Here is a 22,093-nt window from a genome sequence, read left to right on the forward strand (position 1 = left end):
TGACATGGGGGGAATATGGTATGTTTAGTGCAGAAGTTAGAAAAACTTCACTGTAGCACTGAGTGCTGTATTTGCAGCAATAGCAGCTAAGGTGCCTGGAGAGATTAAAGAAAAAAAGGACTGCAGTAAAAGCAGAAAGGGAGGTGGCAAAGGAAGAGAACTGCATTTGGTAGATAGTTGTTATAGTAACCATGCTGCAAGTGATGGCACAGAGACAGACTTTGATCTACAAAAATATTAAAGGATTGAACATCTGTTTGTGGCTGTGTGAAGGCTGCAGTGGCATTTGTGAGAGATGCTTATTGGTGCTGATGAGGGTTTGTCATGTGCTGCTCACATGTGGATTTGTATGTCTGAAATTCACTATGTCTGTGCCTGCTGTGTGTGCATGAAACATGCTCACCACTGATCTGCAGACAAGCAGTGCACCATGTGCGAGAAGAGGCATGTGGGATGTGCTTAGGGTGTGTCATTGAGGGGCTAGGCAGGGAGAGAAAGAGAGAGAGCAGCAGAGGTTTGGCGGCAGCAGCTGAGTCAAAGCTTTTGATTTCTAAGCATCAGGAGGTGAGTTTGTCTTTCTTGCTATAAGGAGCTATGTACAGGATACATCTTTATAATTATGGCCATATTTGGAGTATGATATTTGCATTGTTTCTTTGCAAGATTTGATTCTTATGTTTGTTTATATGTTTTTATGCAAGACAAACCCATTTTAAACTAATAAGAAGTGTTACAGTTTGGTGTGTTTTTACATTGTATGCTCACATAGAGCACATTTCTGCATTTCGTTTGGGACTGCATGTTTGCTTGTCTGTGTGATTGTAAATGTATGCAAGTAAGAGCATCCTTGTGTCGGGTGCTTATTTGTGTGTGCACACATGCATGTGTGTGCAGCCAGCGGCAGAGGCAGAGGCCAGCTCCAATGTGAGTCATCATGGAGCAAGTGGGACAGGGCACTGGACTCTCACAGACACCTCTGTTTGTCTCTGGCCCCTGCTAAGGGCTTCTTTGTCTGTGACACGCACCATGAAAGACCTGCCTCTCTCTGTCTGCTTATCAGCTGATTTGCTCAGGCTACTGTAACTCTGCTGATTTTTCTTCTCACGCTTTTATCTTTCATCCTTTAAATGAAATGTGTACTGTATTAAATGCAGAAGTAAACACAGGAGCACGGTGTTGGAATGTGTCAAATGTGCTACAGTTTCAGAAAAATTTGCCCCAGGTGACAGGGCCAGTGTGATACCTAATGCAGAAACATTACTTAAAGGAGTACTGCTGCAATTTGATAGTGAACTTGATAACGGCGAAGGGGTTTGTCAGAGTACAAGAAGTTTAAGTTCTAGGTTTAACAAGTACCTACCAGAGCAACTTAGTTGTCTAAATTGTATCAGTGTCACTATTGTCACAAATCATTGGTCATTTCTTGTCCAAGTGTTTAAATAGTTTTGCCACTTCCCCAACTGAATTGATCATTTTTGTGGTTTATGGGCTTTGTCTATGGGTGGATCTCTAGTGGAACTTGAATGACTAAAGTCCAGATTGTTGGTTAATAGTCAGCTAATGACCCAAAACTGAATGTCTTCAGATTGTCTTCGGGAACGTCTTAAGAAAAAGCTATAAGTCCAGTTGTGTAAAGTGTTATTACAGTAGCAGTCATGTGGTGTATCCTTTCCATCACTTCTGATAGCCTGATGAACTGTCTGTAGACTGGTTAACTGACTGGATAATTCTGTGGGAGTGGCTGTCACATCTAATGATAATATACTATATCCTCACTTTGTTTTTTATTTTCTTGTTCTTCCACTTAATTCAGTTTCTTTGCTTTCCCATCCTACACCCCCCAACCTCCTGCTCTGCTCAGCTTCCCCTTTTCTTTCCTTTTCTTTCCTTCTCCATCACTCAAACCTACCCCCCTTACACACAAATATTCACATCTAGCCCTCCTGCTTCCCCCTCAATGGTTTCCTCCTACCCTCCCCCTCTTCGCCTCTCATTGCCAGTGAGGTAGGCAGGGCTAGTAGTCGTGTGGGTGGCATGTCTGGATTAGCGGGGCACACTGTCTGTCACTGTACAGAATTGAGAGGACATACTGATTAAACCCAGACTGGTCAAGATGTAGAAACTGCAGTAATGGGGTATGTAAAACAGGCATGATGTTTTGATGGTTGAAGTATTAGTTTCAGCCACAGCTGAGAGTTCGTTGTTGTTTTTTAGGCTATAATGGTTAGCAAACATTTGTTTTTAGTTGCTGCATCGGCAGTGGATCTGCTTTTAGGATTATGTGATTCTGTGGTGGTCTATGTGGAACACACGTTTTCTTCTTCTATTTGAAAGATTCATTTAAGTAGACACCTATATTGCTTCATTGGATTTCTACATGCACGTCACACTCGGTTTTGTTCTCATGGAAGTACTAGATGTTATGATATATTTTAAAATGTTAGTTAATCAGCTAACCCTGCAGGTTATTAGTATCCAAATGTAAGCTATTGAAAATGCATATGCAAAATGCAGAATTTAGTTAAACCTACCCCAGTTAAGCAAATATATAGTTGATAATTGAGTTTATATACAGTATTACACATATTTTTATGAGTATATTTAGTGTTTGTGAATTATTATCATTAAAAATGTATCTTGCCAACCTGTTCTGTTACTCGAAACCAACTCAACTGTGTCACCTCCTCTTTGCGTCCTGATAGGCAGCAAACATGAAGATGGCACCCAGAGTGACTCAGAGAATGGACTTGGCCTGCGTTTTGCCCACCGCCGCCATGCCCTTGAGGAGCGCCTAAAAGCAGCACACGGCCACGCTGCTGCTGGAGGAGGAGCAGGAGCAGGGAACATAACAGTGAGTGGGTCCAGAACAACTGGCACTCGCACTGCCTTCATGATTGAGTTCTACGACGAGGAAAACCCCCGCAAGCGCCGGTCATATTCGTTTTCCCAGACAGCACCCTTGCTAGGAGGTGGAGCTGGTGCAGATGGGCTGTGTCCTCAGCCTCCCTCTCACCCCAAGGTGTTTAGTATTTCCACCTCTGCCACCACAGCCTCAGACTCAGGTAGTAAAACTGATTTTATGTGTTTATACAATTTCATTGGTTTTTATCAGATTGACTGGTTTCTTTTAATGTCGGTTGTGTGTGTGTGTCCATGGGTCTTAAAGCTGTGTTATGTTTACCTTCAGGCAAAGTCCCAGCTCCAATACCTGCCACGGTGACTGTAGGTGCCCCAACAGCAGCCCGTGTGCTCCTCAAGCAGAGGTCAGAGGACCCAAGTATTGGTCGAAGCTCAGTCAGTACTGGGCTGGCAACAGGTAGCCCCACCAGCCCTAGCGAGGACACATCAATCGTGGGTCAGGGAGCGGGGACAGCTGGAGGAGAGGCAGAGGATGACCACAGTGATAAAGGGACATACACAATCGAACTGGAGAATAGGAACCAAGAGGAAGAGGAGGCCAGGCGCATGATAGACAAGGTGGGAAAGTACCAAACTAATTGCGCCAAACTATTGTGAAAACATTATTTCAGCAATTACATCAATTCTGTAACCGTTTTTTTTAATCTGAAAACTCCTTCTTTCTTTTCCCATAGTATGTTCTTTACCACAAGTGATCATAAAAGTAGCAGGTAGAATGACAACAGCATCATTTGAAGTTACTCTGCAATAGCTGTAAATCTAAAAATCTGATGATACACAGACCAGAGGGTTAATAGTCTCTATATTACCTGCTTCATTTTTTCGTTTTTAGTGATTTTTTTTTTTGAGACAGCTCTGTGTTGTCCCTTTAAAATAAAGCTGTCTTCTCTTTGTTGCCTTATTGACCACCACTCATCATCTCTGTCCCACTGGTAAATCTAATGCTTCTTTAATAGCCCAGAGAGACTTGCTTCATCAACTGCTGCCCTGTTATTAAACATTGCCCCAGGTACAGCTGAAAAACCACTATCAATTTCATACTGTCACCCACGTCGTGTAGCACAGCATGTCATGTGTCATTAAAAACATATCTGAAAGCTACAAAGCAAAACACAGAAAGTGGTGTATCAGTGTGGCATCCAAGCTGAAGTTTACAGGCTGAGGCTAATTATGACTTTACCTCCTTTTAGACACGATGGATAAAAATTCTCTGAAACTCCATAATTGAGCCAGCATATAAACTTATTTTTAGGAAGTCCAGCTGTTGCATTATTACACAGACATCATTTAAACATTACTAAATGACATATTACACATGTCCTTTGAAATGTGAATGCAAGAGTGATCTTAGGGGGCAATATAATTAGCAGGGTGTATTTCAAGTTGTTAGTGTTAGTTTGAGTGTGTTACACTCAGAAGTGGAAGTGTTGTTATGTTAATTCCTGTAATTAGCTGACACACTAATTGGCACACTGCTCAGAGTCTGTCCGCTCTTGCTCTCACATCTATCTCTATCTCTCCCTTTTGTAAATTGTGCATTTGTTTTTGTGTTGCCATGGAATTCAGCCACATGCTGTGCCCGTGCCAGTGTTTTAATTCAATAGCATCTTCTGCTTCTCAATCCATTCCCTTTTGTTCACCAAGTGAACTAGTGAATAATTTATTTGTACTTTACATCATGATATTATTTTGATGTGCTGTGGTACTTCATGTTGCATAAAGAATACATATTAACAGTTTTCGGTACATCAGCAGTACACACAAAACATAGAGAATGCCAATAGAATTGTGTAATATATAGTTGAAGAAAAATATACCCTTTTGCCACATTGTAATTCTTTTGGTCTTTTTATTTGTTTCGTGTTTGTAGGTGTTTGGTGTGCAGCAGAATACAGACTCCACCATTCTGTCAGACCTAAAAGGAGACAGGAAAGGAAAAGAGACTGGAGAGGCTGGGAAAGAGGTAGAAAACATATCTCTATGTTAGCCTTTTGCTACCATTCTCTTATTATTAACTATAATAAGTCTCCATTGCAACAATATCTATGTTACTCTTTCTTTTATAATTTGATTTATGAATAAAAAGTTCCATCATCATTTGACTGAGCCACTCTGTCCAATGTAGTATATCAAAATTAATACTGTGTAGTAAAGATTCATGGTAGAATTCTATAATGTGAGTCACAGTCAGTGTACATGGGAGTAGCCTAGTCCTCCCAGTGAGTGACCTAGATCATACTAAGATGAGGAGAGACATGCTCAGCCCCTCAGGCTATTTCACAAGAGAGAGGGGACCGTGCCTGAGCACTGACAGCCTTTCTGTCTACTCTCTGTGTCTTTTATTCAATTTAGAAAAATGGTATGTCTTTTTCCAAGTAAACAACAGATAGCTGGGAGTAGGTTGCAAGCAAACTCAGAATCTTATGCATATTCTTTTTTGGCTTATAGAGGAACAGATTCTGTGTTCCATATATTCTGTGCCACCCCTAACTTACTAAACCTTTGTTACAGATTTCTCAATCCTGTTGTCTTCTGTGTTGTTGCTCCCACTTTTTTGTTGCCTCAGGCTCTTCCTGGTGAGTCGAGCTGGGTTTCTCAGTGGGCCAGTCTAACTGCTAATCACACTAGAACAGACCCAGAAGGCTCAGGAGCAGAAACAGCCACCTTTCTACACAAAGAGAGAGGTGTGTAGTCACGTCTACAGTTTCTTGTTTGTATTTTTAGTTCATGTAAAATAAAAACATTTGTTCATTGTTGAGTTTCTTCTTTGCTGTGTAGGAGCTGATTCTGGGGCATCCCTCAGCAGAGGTGAATCCTGCTCCAGTCTAACCGACCGTAAGCGCAGGACCCTCCCCCAGCTTCCTGTGGATGACCCCCGGGTGAAATCCAGCACCAAAGCTCTCAGGTCTGAGATAGGGGAGAAACAGGATACTGAACCACAGGAGAAAGAGAACAAGGGAGACGGGGAGTCCCCAACTCCTTTTGGGGACAGTGAGATGACTAGTAAAAGGAAACAAAGCTCTACTTCCTCTCCATCAAAGGCTCCTCTCCAAACCTCTGGCAGCAGTGAACGAAGGAAGAGGTCAGAGGAAAGGAAAGGAGGAGGAGCATCAGAAGGAGGAGAGAAGTCCGGAAAACCTCTAGTCCGCCAAGGCAGCTTTACTATTGAGAAGCCCAGTGGTAATGTCCCTTCAGAGCTCATCCCACGCATCAACAGAGGCAGCAGTGGGCGCGAACGCAGTGACTCTGTGGGCAGCATGGACACTGCTACACTCCTAAAGGACACTGAAGCTGTCATGGCGTTCCTAGAGGCCAAACTAAGAGATGAAAACAAACTAGACAACACAAGTAGTACTAACATTGGCATCACTACACAGGCTTCTGGCCTCCCCCTTCGGACTGACTCCATCTCTCCTGAGTCTGATGTGGACACAGCCAGCACAACTAGTCATGTAGCTGGAGAGGCAGAGAGGAAAGCAGCTGCTGGTGGCGTACAAAAACGACGCTCCCTCAGCAGCATACACCGAGAGAAGAGCAACATGAGCACAGCTTCAAAGACCAGCATCACAAATTCCAGTGCTCGTGAACGCTTGGAGAGAAAGACTAAAAGCAGACCAGCTGAAGCAACGACCCGGAGTGAGACACGTCGCTCTGTACAGCCTTCTTCTTCGTCCTCAAAAGCACGCCAGCCTTCTCTGGATCTCACTGATGATGACCAGACTTCCTCGTTTCCCATATCTGATGCCCTGTCCTCGGACCAGGAAACCTACTCTGGATCATTGGGGCACTCGGACATCCTCCATTCCAAACTGTCTACAAAAACGTCCAACAATGGTTCCTCCAAAACTAGCCGCAATCTGCAGGCTGCTACTGCCTCCTCCTTGAGCAAGCAAGCCCTGCCTCAGCCACGGCCCACAAGAGCCTCCCTTCTCCGCCGTGCCCGACTTGGAGATACATCTGATACAGATCTAGCTGATGCCGACAGGGTTTCTGTGGCATCTGAGGTGTCCACCACCAGCTCCACCTCTAAGCCACCAACCGGTCGGAAGGGATTGTCACGGCTGGACATGCTGGCTCAACCACGAAGGAACCGTCTGGGCTCCATCTCAGCCCGCAGTGACTCAGAGTGTACAGTGACCCGAAGCTCCACCTCTTCGTCCCGTCTTTCGGCTGAGACTGCTCTGCGGCTGGGCTTACGTTCTTCAACACCAACAGAGAACAGGCTGACACCCAAGATGAGAGCCAACAGTGTGTCCAAACTGAATGAGACCAAGACTAAAACCACTACATCTGGCTACTGCTCACCCACAGGTACGTAACAGCATGTCTGATTTCTGGTTAGCTGTCATCAAAAACATCTACCTCATTGAATACCTCAATATATGTCAGATCAGTGTGTAAACATTTGTCTGTGAACCTTTCCACTGGATTGTGATAAACATTGGGCATTGATTTTCATCGTCCAGAGAGCTCTCAGCCTGAACCTGCAGGTGGTGGTGCAGAGGAAGAGCTGATGGGTACTGTACCAGAACTATAGAGCCTAATTAGACTGCTTGTGTGCAGTGTGTGTGTGTTTGTGTCAGACCTGGGTCAAAGCTATAAAAGTTTTCATCTGAAGTTCTTCTGAACTGAAGAGCATTTTTTAATTATTTCCAAAATAAGGCATATTAATTGATAATTTTATAGTGTTGCAACAACATTTATTTGAAATATGTATTTAAAAAAATAATTTCCAGTATTAACAAATCACACTGGTAATGACAGTGAGTAAAACTAAAATGATGACCCAGCTCTAGCATATGCATTGTTAACCTTCTGTCTCCTCCCTTAAATCCATTGAGTAGAGCTGTGATGATGACCCAAATGTTCTACTCAGTCTCCTTTCATCCCCCATTAGGAGGTGACAGTGGTTTTGACTAGTGCCACCTTGTGGAGATTCTTTATTTTACTTCATTATACCATGAAGAGACTGACAGAGCAGTGTGTTGTATCATCATAGTGCAGCTGATGGGTCTAACAAGATGCGTGTACCTTGTTGGATGCTATATCTGCTGACATTTGTTATCTTTTTGTGTGCATTTTATTGTTTTATTGCTTTTGTTGCTATCCATAAATAATATATATAGTATATAAATAACCTAAGTTCTATAAAAAATGCTTTACTCCACAAATCTTTCTTATTACTCCCATTTTATCTAAAATATTTCAATAACACTGTACAAGAGACTTTACAGGAGAGAAGTCTATCTTTATTATCTTTGTAAATAAAATCTACATTTGTCCGCAGACTAAAAATAGTAATAATAGTGTCCCTTCTTTTTAGTGTTTTTTTTTTCTTTTTGCCAAAAATACAGATTAACTCCCTCTTTTGGCATGACCACCTGATTTTGTGCAATCAAAGCAGGATTGGCTGTAGGCTGTTTCAGTAACAAAGCCTTGCTCATTAACATCATGAATAACACACATTATACAAAAGTAGAATATAGTTTTATTGCCTGAGCTGATTGCATTCCATCTCATCCACTCTCACAGTGTCCAGTAGCAGTAGGTGGAGACGCTTGCCACCAGAGTATGGTTCCACCTCGGAGGAAGAGTTTGGTTCCAGCCGGAATTCTCCAAAGCATGGAGGGCGGACTCATGTGCGGCCTCATCATCTTGTCCCACACCGCAACTCTACGCGACTCGGCTCCACCACAAGCACGGGTCCAGGTGCAGTGACTGGACCGGGTGGAGTTGGGATGAGACACCGCATGAAGGAGCAAGAGGAGTACATTCGGGACTGGACAGCACACAGTGAGGAGATAGCCAGGTATTGATCTACATTAATATCAAAATTCAAACTCTCAGTAATAATAATTTCTGTAATGTTTGTTATTTAATTCTTGAATTGTAGTTTTTGTATGCAGGTTGCATGTGTTTATGTGTTTCCTAAAGAACCCTGTCTGATGGTTAACAGGTTATTCCCCTGTGTGCGCAGGATCAGCCAGGACCTGGCTAAGGACTTGGCCATCTTGGCCCGTGAGATCCACGATGTGGCTGGTGAGATTGACTCTGTCAGCTCATCTGGCACAGCCCCCAGCACCACCGTCAGCACAGCTGCCACCACCCCGGGATCAGCCATCGACACCCGGGAAGAGGTAGGCCCTGCACGTCCCACGCAGATGGACATACAGGAGAGCATGAAAAAGGTGCCTGTTTTTCTTCTTCTATCACTGCCTTTCTGTGTGCGCTTCCATTGCACCTTTGCCATCCCTCCTGTGTTGCTTGGATAGCAATGGCTGCTCTCTGCTGCTTCATAGCGTTCATCTGCTGTGAGTTCTTTATAACACGCCTGCTCCACTTTCATTTTTTTTGCCTTGAGAAGATTTACCTACGCTACTACTATGGGATTCCTACTATAATCCTACTGGATAATTTAAGCTTAAGAGCAGCTTAGCTTTCTCTGATTGTGCTTACCTCATTTTTACATCAATTTTAACTCTGTTAAACAAAACACTGTAGATTTTTAAATTGATTCTCTCTTCTGCATCTCTCCCTGTCTCTACCCAGTTGGTGGATCGAGTGTTTGATGAGAGCCTCAACTTCAGAAAGATCCCACCTGTAATTTCAGCCAGTAAGGCACCTGAGATCAACGGTAAGCCAGTGGAGCTCCGTCCCCGCGCTCCTGACAGTCTGGAGCCTAGATCTCTGAGGAGGCGCACATGGAACCGAGAGGAGGTGAGAGGCAAACCAGACTAGACAATGTTAAACTAAGGCCTTTTCACAGTAACATTTGCAATCAACGTCAAGTTTCCACTTGTCACAGCTTTCTTTTTTTCTGTGTGTATTCAGGCAGTGCTGGACAGCCTACTGCTCAACTCAGTTTCACAGCTGTCCACCAAGATCAGACACTCGGTTGACAAGACAGCAGGAAAAATCAGGTGAATATCCATGATAATATTGTTTTCACAGACGTGTCTGTGTGTCGTTATTATTGTGAACACAAATGTTTTTCTCCAGGATTCTGTTTAAGGATAAGGACAGGAATTGGGATGAAATTGAGAGGACACTGAAATCAGAGAGTGATATACCACTCCTTAAAACATCCAATAAGGTACAGAAACCCATCAGTTTGAATTAAATTGATCACTGACCGATTGATGAAAATAGTGGGAGCTAATGGCTTTTTTCCACCTTTTGTATAGGAATTCTCCTTAATTTTGCTTGAACTGAAGCGAGTCGAGAAACAGCTTGAAGGTAACGTACACCTCTAATACAAACGTGAACTTAACCTTAAATTGTACACACTTGATTCATTCTTGTTTAATTTGTTTATTTGAATTTACAATCTTTAACATAAACCAACACAACAATCCAAAGTTCATTGCAGCAAATATACATTGGATCTTTCTCTGTTTATGTCTAAGTGATCAATGTGATGGTGGACCCTGATGGCACTCTGGATGCATTGGCCAGCCTGGGCCTGACTAGCCCCACCACCCCCACCAAGCCCCAAACAGCCAAAACAACTTCTGCCACCAGCCCTGGGTCGGCGGCCCCTGCCAAAAAATCTTTGCCAGAGATTCTTCCCGGGCCTGGAGGTTCAGCAGCCTCCTCTAGGGCTCAGACTTCCTCTGCCACAGAGGGGAATGCACGGGACACCAGCATGGGGCTGGGATTAACAGGAGTTGGAGGACTGCCCTTCAACCGCATAAGGCCAAGCGGGGAGGAGGCAATTGCACAGAAGTGATCAAGAAGTGTAAATGACTTAGAAGTCTAAAGTGGGGTGCAGGTGATCAGTGTTTGCAACTGAGGCAGGTGTAGAAACGGTTTTCGATGGAAATGCGGCCATTCTGACTGTTATATACATAAACATACTTTAACCAGAAAAGGTGGTGCTTTACTCTCTAATCTCCGACTAATGCATAATGGACGCAACCTGGAGCAGAAGCTGACACGTGAATGATCTGCATAGACTGACAATAACATTTGAACTTTAAACTGTACATTCTGACTGGCTGATCCAACAGCCTGGTGGACATGAAGGCTTCACCAGATCTCTGCGGTTTTACACTCTCCTCCAGTCCTCTTGCCTTTTCTACGTGTCTGGACCATTTCTAACACTAAGGACATGCCTTAAAAACACCCTAATAGTAGCAGCGCAACTACCCCCTCCCACCACAGACAACTTTTCAAACTTTAATACAGACAAACTGAATGCTTTGTTACGTTACAGTGAGATACAGCAAACTGCAATAATCTATTGTTTTCGGTTCAATGCAGCCTTAAGTATTCACCCTAACAAACCACACAGTCATACACATGTCAGAAATTGTTATATTACAAATGATGCAGAAGAAGTTTTATATATTTCAGAGTTGTAACCGTCCATTGAACTGACTGATTTGTAGTGCCTCCCCATGACCTGTTTCTCCTTTTGACTCTTCCTTTATCTCTACCAGTAGCTGGAAACATCACAGTAGCATGTACAGGACAGGGCCGCAAGAACAATAGTTTTGCAAGAACAATAGTTTTACTCATCAGTAACCATCAGTAACCTACCAAAGTCAACATGTTTCTTGATAGTTTTGATCAGCAGAGTCATCTGTTGTGCAAACTGCAGTTTATCTTAAAGGGACAGTTCTCTTGCAAAATCAAAGCATCATATTTTTCCTGTGGCCTGGAATGATGCTTGTGTATCTAGATATGGTGCTGATGGTCAAGATTTGTGAAGATATTGGCTGTGCCTTCTTTCAATATAATGGAGGTAACACTCAGCTTGTCCAAAGTGAAGACAAGTATTTAAAAGTGATTAGCATTGGGTTTTTTTTCAGAAATTATGATCTTGTTACATAAAAATAGCGATACCTCCAAAACTCTGCAACTCATGCCAAAGATATCTAGATACAGAAACAGCACTGCAGACCATAGGACAAAAGTCTGGCTTAGCTGTTTAATGTCACCCCCCGTCACCCTGCACTGCAGGACAAAGCAGGTTCAGATGATGGATGGATGTTTAATGTGATCTTCCTCTGCAGTTCACCTGTTGCTCTAAATGGCAACACAGATTCAAGCAGCATATTTATTGTAATGGAACATTGTTTTTTTAATGTTTTTCTGACAGTACTCTGATTGGCCCATTAGAGAACCTATGCTGGTTGCTTTTGGCTACAGTAGTGCGGCTTCATGTTGCTGTAGAAACAGAAGGTGCGTTGTTCTCTTTCTGCCAATGGAAGGGGTCAAGTTCCAGCATACTGTACTATTGCAGACAGTACAATTAACCACTTTCTCATTGACTTTGCTGCTTCAGTTACTTTCAAGGGACTAACCATTTTCTTCAGCTTATAGTCTGTGTTCTAGAGTAAGATGAATTGAAAGCAGTGTTATTAGTACTTAGATTGCTCTTGCAATAGTGAATTTAGGTACTGTACCAGAATACATGTTCATTTCCTTCTCTGTATTCTGTACTGTACAATGTCTCTCAATGCCTCAAAGTGCCCATTTAACAGTAGAATGGCATTGATTGGAAAAAAAAGTGTAGTTTAAAATCTTATTTTGCACATCAGACTGTGGTGTTTTTCTAATGCAGAAGTAGTGAAAGACTGCGTCGGTTGAGTGATATCACGTTGCCTGATATCAGAAGTGAATAACTTGCCTCTGGAGCGATTCTCTCTGTACAAAAGAAGCCTCTAAATGTGTTATTTGTTTTCTTCCCCTGTTTTATCAGAAGAAAAAAAAAAGAAATGAAGGGGGACTGTGAATTCAAGGTACATGTTTATTTTTAAATTCTACATGTCATCTGAGCAGTGTTCTTTGTAATTTTTTTTATTTTTGTAAAGGAATTCACCATTTTATTTATTGTTTTAATGTCATGTGGATGTTTCATGCATTTTATATTTGTTCAGCTATTTGCATTGGTTCTTACTGTTAATAAAACAGAGCCATAAAATTGTCTTTCTTTTGACTGGAAACTTAAATCACCTGTAAAGAAATAAGACAACAGAAATCTAAAGAAAACAAAAAAACACATCTTTGTTGTGAATTTTATTACCATTGCTGAATTTCTAGGTTTTGTTTGATTTTTTTCCCATCAGGTCACATTTAACAGTACTGGTTGTCACATAACAGATGTGAACACATATGGCAGGTTGTTGTGAACTGGAAGTCAATGCTTAGGTTAGCCAGGGGGCCATCCCATACTGCGTCCACCCAGGACGTGGATGTGGATGTGGTAGACCGACTGGCCTCCGTCCGGCCCATCATTGATGACAATCCTGTAGCCTTTAGACAGGCCTGCCTCCTGGGCACATTTCTTAGCGACGATCATCATGTGGCCCAACAACTGAGACAGAGAGAATGTATTAATGACAATGAGGGGAAAAGAATGTCTGTGAATGGTTCCCTCTGCTGGACACTGACAGAAAGCTGTTAGCACAACTATACTCACTGCAGCATCCTCTTCCTGGGCTTGGGACAGCTGAACAATTGGCTTTTTTGGAACGACTAGGATGTGAGTGGGTGCTTGAGGAGACACGTCCGGAAATGCTACACACTGATACACACAAGAGGAAAAAGGGTTATGCAGAAACACCTGTATAAGTATTATATTAAGTAATAATACTTTTGCACATTCAACGACTTGCAAGAATTGTTTTTTAATGACTGCATCAACACAACGCAGTCCGACAAACAACAGACTGGGCGTTGCAGCAGATTTATTTGCGATTTGATTTTGTGATACAACAAACAGTGGTTTTAATGCTGCATATAAAATGGACCTGCTAAAGGCAGAGCTGGATGACCTCGTCATTTAGGTTCAAAGCCAACTGTGTGCAACGTTACACGGCCACAGGGAAGAAATGTGACAAGTGCCTCGACTTATAACATGCAGAACCACAACGCCCCTGCCTTTTCGCCCAATCTGAATGCATTCGTGTAGTAACGGTGCGGCTCGCACAGCACTGTTCAATCTGTTAGAAACAACTTCTAGCTCTCTACTGATTAAAGTACAGCCATCTAGCTATTATTGAGCTAGCATTAGCAAAGCGCCCCCTGCAGCTGCAGCGAGATCTGTCACTTTTTTACCCTTAGGCTTAATTATTGTGTAACTATTGAATGAGTACCTGATCATCCTCATAGATGAAGTTGACGGGGATCTCTTTGCGAACTATTTTCCCAAATATCGTGTCTCCGCCCGGTGTAGCAATCTGCGCTTTCGCTGTTTCATCAGCCATGTTGGCGCAGATGGGCTGCAGCCTGTCAGCGCCTCTTGTAGCCTAACGAAGCAACACTGCGTCATTTTGAAACTCAGCACTGATTGGCCATCTCTGACGCTCACTCGCGTACGTTTGCGTACGCCGGAAGTGAGTACAAAAAGTCAAGATGGGGACTCGTTTGAAGGTGAGGAATAACCATGCTTTATAATAATTCCTGTATTAAGCCAGCGTTTTCTTAAAAACCTTTCAACAACTGTCAGCTTATTTGAGTGGTAGACATGATTAGCCTCGTGGATACTTTACACAGCCGTTTAATTTCAGGTAACAGCCACGAAGTTTCTGCAGTTACTAAGAGCAGGTTGTGTGTGTGTCAATGCAGGTTCTACGCGTCTTTAAAACGCTGCACAGAACGAGGATGGCAGTATTCAAAGATGATGATAGAGCACTGACAGGTGAGTCGTGTTACTAGTTGTTATCCACTACAAAACACACCTAGCTCCCCACGTTTCATCGATAAATGCGGTTTATCTGTGATCATCAAATACTGTTTCCCCCACACACAAAGCTGCAAGGTTAAAGATCAACGAAGAGTTCCGTAAAAACATCAATGAGACATCAGAGGAAAACATTCAAAAGGTACAGTAGCCCTTTATTATCCAACATCATTATAAATGCATTTATGGAGCTGCACAGTGAAAACAACAGTAAGTACACAGAGAGAAAGCAAACATAACAGCAGCACTTTATTCCTGAATATTTTGCATGAGAGTTGGCAGTTTGGAGCTACTCGGTGTCATGTGACAGCTTGCCTTACTCTATACAATTGCACAGTGGTGCTCTGAGCACATGAACTATTATAACCTTGTTTTTTTTTTTTTTAAACAGATGATCAAAATGGGCTCAGACGTGGAAACTATTCTTCGACAGAGTGTGGTACAAATGGAACATGTAGGAGAAGAGAGGCTTTGTACGATATGATTGATATTATCAGCTTTTCCTAAAGTTCAGACAAAAATACTGCATGCTGCACGTTTAAATGGATTTTCATAAAGATGTCATTCTTTTGTCTCTTGCACAGTGCTTCGAACCAGAGAGAGCCTTTTTCTAGAAAACGTACCCTATTGTGACCAACCAAGGAAAAAGTCATGACACACAGACTGTATCACGTTCATCAAGAAAGAGACTCACTTACCATCCAATTAAAATGTCAAGGAGTTATCAATCACGTTTTCCAGGATCTCCTTTCAAACACTGCAAAGATGGCACTACATGAGGAATCACCTGATTGTGCTTCACGTATGAGCTCTGTTCTGCTTCAAGACATCTGTTCGCTGTAACCTGGCCATCATTGAATGTTCAGCATTTGATTGATTGAATTCAAACAAACTGTGGGATATTTTTCTTTACACAGAAACGTTGGTGTTGTTTTCTGTCTTGTCCCGTAACATCCCATAAGGCCAGCTTATGACTGGATGGCCACTCCTTTTGAATGGTGTCACAACATGGACAAAATGCTGTCAAAAGTATTGAGCACATTTTATTACATCATTTGTTGTTGACTGTGAAATGTATCTGTAATAAAGTTGTGACTATTTAAACAAAGTTAAGAGTTGTATTATTTAACATTTAACTTATCCATGGGTTTGTACATAGCAATAGCTCCCCCTACTGGGGGTGCTGTATAATATACTATTTGTCCTTCAAACATGGCGACTACACTAAGCACAAGTGCAAGATATGACGTTATGTTTAATCACAGTTGCTAGTATATATATATTTATGAGAGATATATATTATATATTATATATTTATGAGAGAGAGAGAGAGGTACAATGCTAAATTTGCATCCAGCAGAGCACATGCACCAACACTGCATGAATCCTTTTTACCAAAAAACTCTTTCAGGTACCCCAGTGGTGGTTCTGTGCCTAAAAACTTACCTTACATCAATTTAAGGATAATTAAGACAAAGATAAATTATCATTGATCCAGTCAACTAAAATAAAAATTACAATATTTTTTGAATAATTGAAGTGATTGTAAAAGAATTTGAAGCTTGGGAAAAATAGGTATCAGTAGTTACATCTTTTATCTAAATGCATTTTTTCTTCAACTCGGGACAAAAAAAAATAGTAATTAGACTAATTGTCCAGTTTGGGATTAATAAAGTACACCTGTCTATCTACAAGGACCCATAATCTGGTTGTAGGAAATGTACGTATGTTCAACGATCACAGTCAGAGACAGGTTTGCCACAACTGCATACAATGATGAGACAACAAGGCAAGAAAAGAGAGAGGAACTGTCTACACACACACACACACACACACACAATAGTGATCCAAATTGGCATAAAAACACATTGATTCTCACATGGGTTATTTTGACCCACTTGTGTGGGGTCCAGTCACTCATGCATCTAAGGGTTAAAACATGAATATAACAATAAAGAAGTAAAGGTCTATGTGACGTGTATGTCAGAAGGTTTTGTAAAGTAAAGCCAAAGTAAACATGCTGGTAGTTTTAGAGCAGGACCTGTACAAAAAGAGGAAGCAACTCTTTCACAGTTACCCTCCAAAGGGCTCAATCATTGACAGCACTGATGCCAGCATGACTTTCTCATATTTGATTCCCCTATTTCTTACTGGACTCGTGGGTAAGTCAGTGTCAAATTTATAATAATTTTCACAATCATTAGGCTTGTGTTTTAATGGAACTTACACAGTCAAGTTATGTTATAATCTGTAACTGATAGATGAGCTGAAGTTAAGATTCCACAAAACAAATGTCTGCTGTTGCTTTTTCAGGTCTTTACTGTCAAATTACCACAGTGACAGAAATGTCAGTGAAGAAAGGAGAGTCCATTTCTATCCCATGTTTCTATCCGCCTCTTTACAAAGACAATGTGAAGTACCTATGCAGAGGAAAGCTTTGGTTTCTCTGTAAAAAAGAAATTACAACAGACCAAACAAACGTGAGATCAGGAAGGTTTTCCATCTCTGATGACCCAAGCCAGAGTGTCTTCACTGTGGCCATCGATGATTTAACGGATAAGGACCAGCACTTCTGGTGTGCTGTGAAGATGAAATATGAATACGATGTCAAACAACCTTTTAAGCTGTCAGTCACCAACGGTAAAAACTATTAACACATCTGTTTAGTGCACTATTTTGTTTTCTTACATTAAATCAATCAGAATATTGTTTATTTCATACTTTTGTTTCAAGGTGTGCCGACTCTGTACGTGGGCCATCAGGAAATTGCAGGATTCGAAGGAGGAAGTGTGACTGCTATTTGCCACTATAATTATGCAGCAGAGTTAAAATGGTGCAAACCAGGCAGCAGCTGTGTAATGGATGGAGGTGGGTGGATAGATGGGACTCCTGTGAGAATAAACACAAGTGTTCCTAATGTTTTTAACGTGACTATGAGTGAACTGAGGACAGAGAACGGTGGCTGGTATTGGTGTGCCAATGAACACCTACAGATGCCAGTGCACGTGACTGTTTATCATCCAACCTCAGCTACAACATGTAAGATAAATTTTTTTGTAGAAATTAGACACTTAACAGAGAGCATGACTTTGACATTAACGGCCTTCACAGGGACACTTTCAACTGCCCACCAGCCGTCCTCCTTGCTCACAAGCCCTGAACCACTAACAGCTGAGCCCACAAACTCCACTATAAATGAAACTGGTGGTAAAGACCTGCAAGATGAACACAAGAGGTCCGTGCTGCTCTGCTTTGTTTCACTTCAACAACTGTGTTTTGCACCCTCCACCCTGTTCTGATGTGTTTGTCATTCTGCCTGTGCAGTCATGATGACTTTAAGTTTGCGTTACATGTCTGCAAAGCACACACATTTCATATTTAAATAGTTTGTAACTTGACTGAATGCACTTTTCCTTTATTGCATTTAAACTCACATTCTATCTGCTTCTGTTGCAGTTCTGCAAAGGTGATGATTCTTATTGCCGTTCTGGTCAGTCAGCTGTTCATCATTCCCGCCGCCTTTTTTGGATGGAGGATGGTGAAACGTAGTAACTCACACGACTACACAAATTCAGAAAAGTCTGTTATTTCTGAAGGTGTTATTCAAAGTTGAATATGTTTCAGATAAGGCTGAACCTGTGGTCTGTGACACAACTCCTGTAAGATATATATTTTCTATTTTTATATATTTTATATTTTAGTAAGTTTTGTGACAAATATGTAACATTATAAACTGATCTGTATTTTTCAGGTCCCTCCGACTCCTGATCCTGATGTATTCTATGCCACCATTGTTCATAATAAAGAGGACTCAGCCCAGATAAAGGTAAACACCATATAAGGTGCATGAAAGCATTCATTTGCCTTCATTTGTTTGGTCACATCACCATGTATGTCATGCAGCAGGAGAACATCCCCACAGAGAGTGTGATATACAGCAGCCTGGTGATAAAAGACGGTGTGTGACAGTAAGTGATTGTATTATAGTAATTAATTGATAGCTGATGTCACAGTAAAATAAAACAAGCCCTAACCTGGCCAGATTAACTCATCACTGTGAAACCAGTCTTACTTGAGTGCAAGAGATATTCTAACTAACATAATAAACAGGAATATACATGCTGGTCAGTTCTGAAAGCTCATTTATTTGAATTTTTGCAGGAATTCGCAGCAAAAGGAGCTCGTGTGGAGGCTCAATCTCTGCTGCACCACCTTCATGGATCACAAAACAAAAATCATGTGACATAGTTCTCATTTGCATCAGTAACTACATGTTTTCCCTCCCTGTCATGTATTCACTGTGTAAAGAAAACACTTTTTCTATTTTGATGTTCATGGTTAATTGTCTGTGAACATATTGCATTAACTCAGATGACAGCTGTGAATCTTTGCACATATGGAGTTCCCCTGTGACCTCCTGCAACACTTAAAATAACCTAAAATATGTGCTATTTCAACATTACTGTCATGTTCTTCTTTATTTTTTCAGATGTGCACACATACTAACTTTGATTCAAAATATTTCTTCGATTTAACATCTAGCCCCATATTCCTCTCAGCATCAACTTAACATGAGATTAATCATTAATGTTTTCTAACAATATGCAAAAGAAATAACCCTGTAATATCATGTAAAAGGAGGATGTGAAAAGAAGAAATCAAGAAGTGACAGTCACACCTATGATGATCTATATTTTGCCACTAATGTGCCTAATAATCCAGTTATTTTTTTCAGTAATTTACAGTAGCTACAATGTTCCCTTAATACTGCAAAGAAAAAATTTAGTAAAGTACTGTCTTAGGGTAGTTGTACTTTAGTGTTCTTATGTTTTTATGCTTGGTTTAGATGAGATATGCCATTAAGAGGAAGAATGAATACATTTCCAGTTAGAATTGCATATTCAAGACAATCAGGAAGTGGAGAATCAGAGCTGCTGTGTTCTAGTTTTGTCACCTCATTCTACACTATGGCTGTTCATGTCAGCATTCTTCTGTTCCTCGCAGCACTAACAGGTCAGTATATAATGCTTACCCTATATTTATCTTCTGTAACATTTCCATGTCTGTCAGATATTGTGGAGACTTTAACACTATAAAACACCCTACTCTAAAACACATACAGGTCCTGCAGTAACATGCTTGTTTTTTGTTTTAGGTAGTCACAGTGTAACTACAGTCACTAAAGTGTCAGTGAAAGCTGGAGATTCCATTTCTATACCCTGTCTCTATGAACAAAAATACATAGACCACGTGAAATACCTGTGTGAAGGATCTACTTGGGGGGGCTGCACTTATGCAATTAAAACAAACAATCGGATTCGGTCAGAGAAGTTCTTCATCTCTGATGACAAAAGCCGAACAACCTTCACTGTGACAATTAAACAGCTGAGAACCACTGACACTCATTTCTGGTGTATTGTGGAGATTTATGGAATAGATGACGGAGTGCCTTTTTATTTGGACGTCACCACAGGTAAGCAGCATATTTATTACCATTTCTACCATGTATTAACATTTTTAACAAAATAATTGTGTTAAATTGTGCAACAAATGCTAATTGTCTTGTTATATTTGCTTTTTTAATGAAAGCTCAATGTGTAAATGTCTTAAGGCTACAAACTTTTTACAGGTCGCCGCAGTCTTTATGTGGATCATCAAGAGATGAGTGGATTCAAAGGGGAAAACATTACCATTAACTGTAACAACACACTCGAGGGAGGAGAAAGTAAGTGGTGCAGGCTCGGTGTGTCCTGTGCGACAAAATCACCTGCCTCTATAAGTGGAACTAGAGTGACCATCAGCGAGAGCCACAATGCTTTTACTGTGACTATGAGCAAACTGAAGCTTGAGGACAGTGGCTGGTACTACTGTCATAAAAGTGACTTTCAGATGCCGGTGCATATAACTGTTACTGAGAGACCTGCCACCAGTAAGTAGCCTGCTCTAAAATATAAATCTATATAATCTCAAACATTTACTTATTAGCTGTCTGTTGTGAATCATAGCCACAGCCAGAAATAATATTGAAGACAGCACTATTACCTCTATTAGAGATGGATCAGGCAGGTAAGAAGTGGTTGTATTTTTACTGAATGGAAATGTTATACAGAGCTATGTCTTTAATTAATTTACATCACACACTGCAGTGGACCTGTCGACCTAAAGATCTTCATCATCCCTCTGAGTCTGCTGCTCTTGGTTGTAACTGTGGCCTTTCTCGTCTGGGTTATGCTAAGACGCAGTAAGTCATATTGAACTTCCACACCAGTATATTCACTTCAGATCGATTTCTATTGTCACTGTGAGTGTGTAACTGCACGTTTTTCTACAGAGCAGACAAAGGCAGAGTCCTCGGACACAGCAAAGGTACGTTGTGTAAACTGTTGAGTAATTATGTAGAGAAAGTTCCCTTCTACAACACCGGATGGGGAATGTCATAATACTATGTGATCTAATCTAATAAAGTTACTGTTGGTTTGGTCATTTGACACAGGTTGAAGAAGAGGTAGTCTACTCCAATGTTGGGTTTATAAAATCTCCTCAGGTAATGCTGGAATCATACTTTACACACATAGTGATTCACTGAATAACACTGGAGTTCTCACTATCTGTCCTTTACCAGGGATCGCATGCTGAAAGGGAAATGGATGTGACATACAGTTCTGTGGTGTCTATTAGGCAACAGACTGTCAAAAGGGTAAACTATGTTAATTGACACCAATCATGCATTTTTCTGTGTATGTTGATTTTGCTACTTTTCAGTAATTTCTTCCTCTGTTCTTAAACAGGAAGAAGCAAAAGATGCAGAAGTTACATACAGCACATTAGCTCAACAAAACATGTAAATGCTACATCCACTTTAGGGTATTAATTTAAACTTGTATTAACCATTTGCTGGTTGCATAGTGATGTTTTTCTTTTGAGATGTTAGAAAATGTGTGTTTTCCCCTACTTTTTCCACAGAGGCCTGTATGTTTGTCAATTGTTTGAGTCATAATTGTTTTGTTAAATACTTTTCTATGTTTAAAATTTTCATATTTAAACTGTTGTGACATACAAATAAATTAGAGCAATTTCGGTGTCAATTTTAACATGGGAGTCTATGAGAGAACCCTTCAACGAGGGTCATCTGCCAAATGTAACTTCTCCTACAAATTTCAAGCTACAGACTCCATTTTAGTCTTAAAACGCTCATTAGATGCTGCTCTATCAAACATGTATTCAGAATTTTCTAATTCTGAATCGTTTCTGCACGCCAGGCTCTTAAAGTTGGAGTGGTTTTTGAGGTCTCCTCTGCTGTTACCATGGTGACACACAGACACACAGAGGCATCCAAAGCTCTGAATTGCTCTGATTCTCCAGCAATTCAGAGCAATCCTCGGAATTAGAAAATTCTGAATACAAAATAAAAGAGCTTCATCCTTGCAGATTGGTCAACGTGTTTCAGCAAATTAAATTCAGATTGCAGGTTCTCCAGCAGTTCAG

At 41.1% G+C, this 22,093-nt stretch overlaps 4 protein-coding genes across 11 annotated transcripts in view; 3 read left to right on the forward strand and 1 right to left on the reverse strand.

The window, feature by feature from the left end:
• cep170aa (centrosomal protein 170Aa) overlaps window positions 1-12,851 on the forward strand; it is a 30,132-nt gene extending 17,281 nt beyond the window's left edge. For 3 of the 8 annotated variants that reach the window (XM_028422641.1, XM_028422642.1, XM_028422643.1), the window contains exons 11-23: window positions 2,703-3,062; window positions 3,188-3,477; window positions 4,790-4,882; window positions 5,486-5,603; window positions 5,698-7,230; window positions 7,386-7,436; window positions 8,452-8,728; window positions 8,876-9,107; window positions 9,469-9,636; window positions 9,751-9,839; window positions 9,919-10,012; window positions 10,104-10,155; window positions 10,326-12,851. In XM_028422641.1, coding sequence (XP_028278442.1) covers window positions 2,703-3,062; window positions 3,188-3,477; window positions 4,790-4,882; window positions 5,486-5,603; window positions 5,698-7,230; window positions 7,386-7,436; window positions 8,452-8,728; window positions 8,876-9,107; window positions 9,469-9,636; window positions 9,751-9,839; window positions 9,919-10,012; window positions 10,104-10,155; window positions 10,326-10,648 — 3,680 coding nt within the window. In that variant the 3' untranslated portion in view covers window positions 10,649-12,851. The remainder of the gene's footprint in view (window positions 1-2,702; window positions 3,063-3,187; window positions 3,478-4,789; window positions 4,883-5,485; window positions 5,604-5,697; window positions 7,231-7,385; window positions 7,437-8,451; window positions 8,729-8,875; window positions 9,108-9,468; window positions 9,637-9,750; window positions 9,840-9,918; window positions 10,013-10,103; window positions 10,156-10,325) is intronic. The other 5 variants (XM_028422649.1, XM_028422646.1, XM_028422644.1 and 2 more) reach the window with 5 other exon arrangements.
• A 76-nt stretch (window positions 12,852-12,927) lies between these two features.
• hint1 (histidine triad nucleotide binding protein 1) lies at window positions 12,928-14,179 on the reverse strand. The gene is made up of 3 exons (XM_028422650.1): window positions 14,022-14,179; window positions 13,346-13,450; window positions 12,928-13,240 (listed from the first exon to the last, which is right to left on the reverse strand). Exons 1-3 carry the CDS (start codon window positions 14,130-14,132, stop codon window positions 13,076-13,078), a joined length of 381 nt encoding a protein of 126 aa, XP_028278451.1. The 5' UTR covers window positions 14,133-14,179; the 3' UTR covers window positions 12,928-13,075.
• A 65-nt stretch (window positions 14,180-14,244) lies between these two features.
• lyrm7 (LYR motif containing 7) lies at window positions 14,245-15,716 on the forward strand. The gene is made up of 5 exons (XM_028422651.1): window positions 14,245-14,298; window positions 14,494-14,566; window positions 14,680-14,750; window positions 15,000-15,081; window positions 15,193-15,716. The coding sequence occupies exons 1-5, from the start codon at window positions 14,281-14,283 to the stop codon at window positions 15,261-15,263; spliced, it is 315 nt and encodes a 104-aa protein (XP_028278452.1). The 5' UTR covers window positions 14,245-14,280; the 3' UTR covers window positions 15,264-15,716.
• Window positions 15,717-16,654: 938 nt separating this feature from the next.
• Window positions 16,655-21,701, forward strand: LOC114447647 (uncharacterized). The gene is made up of 18 exons (XM_028424036.1): window positions 16,655-16,770; window positions 16,922-17,248; window positions 17,342-17,647; window positions 17,720-17,843; window positions 18,065-18,156; window positions 18,233-18,267; window positions 18,360-18,434; window positions 18,512-18,566; window positions 18,770-18,952; window positions 19,460-19,621; window positions 19,764-20,081; window positions 20,238-20,537; window positions 20,614-20,674; window positions 20,755-20,849; window positions 20,940-20,974; window positions 21,102-21,152; window positions 21,231-21,305; window positions 21,397-21,701. The coding sequence occupies exons 1-18, from the start codon at window positions 16,725-16,727 to the stop codon at window positions 21,451-21,453; spliced, it is 2,397 nt and encodes a 798-aa protein (XP_028279837.1). The 5' UTR covers window positions 16,655-16,724; the 3' UTR covers window positions 21,454-21,701.
• Window positions 21,702-22,093: the final 392 nt, after the last annotated feature.

The sequence above is a fragment of the Parambassis ranga genome, chromosome 15, assembly GCF_900634625.1.
Source record: "Parambassis ranga chromosome 15, fParRan2.1, whole genome shotgun sequence".
Lineage (NCBI taxonomy): Eukaryota > Metazoa > Chordata > Actinopteri > Ambassidae > Parambassis > Parambassis ranga.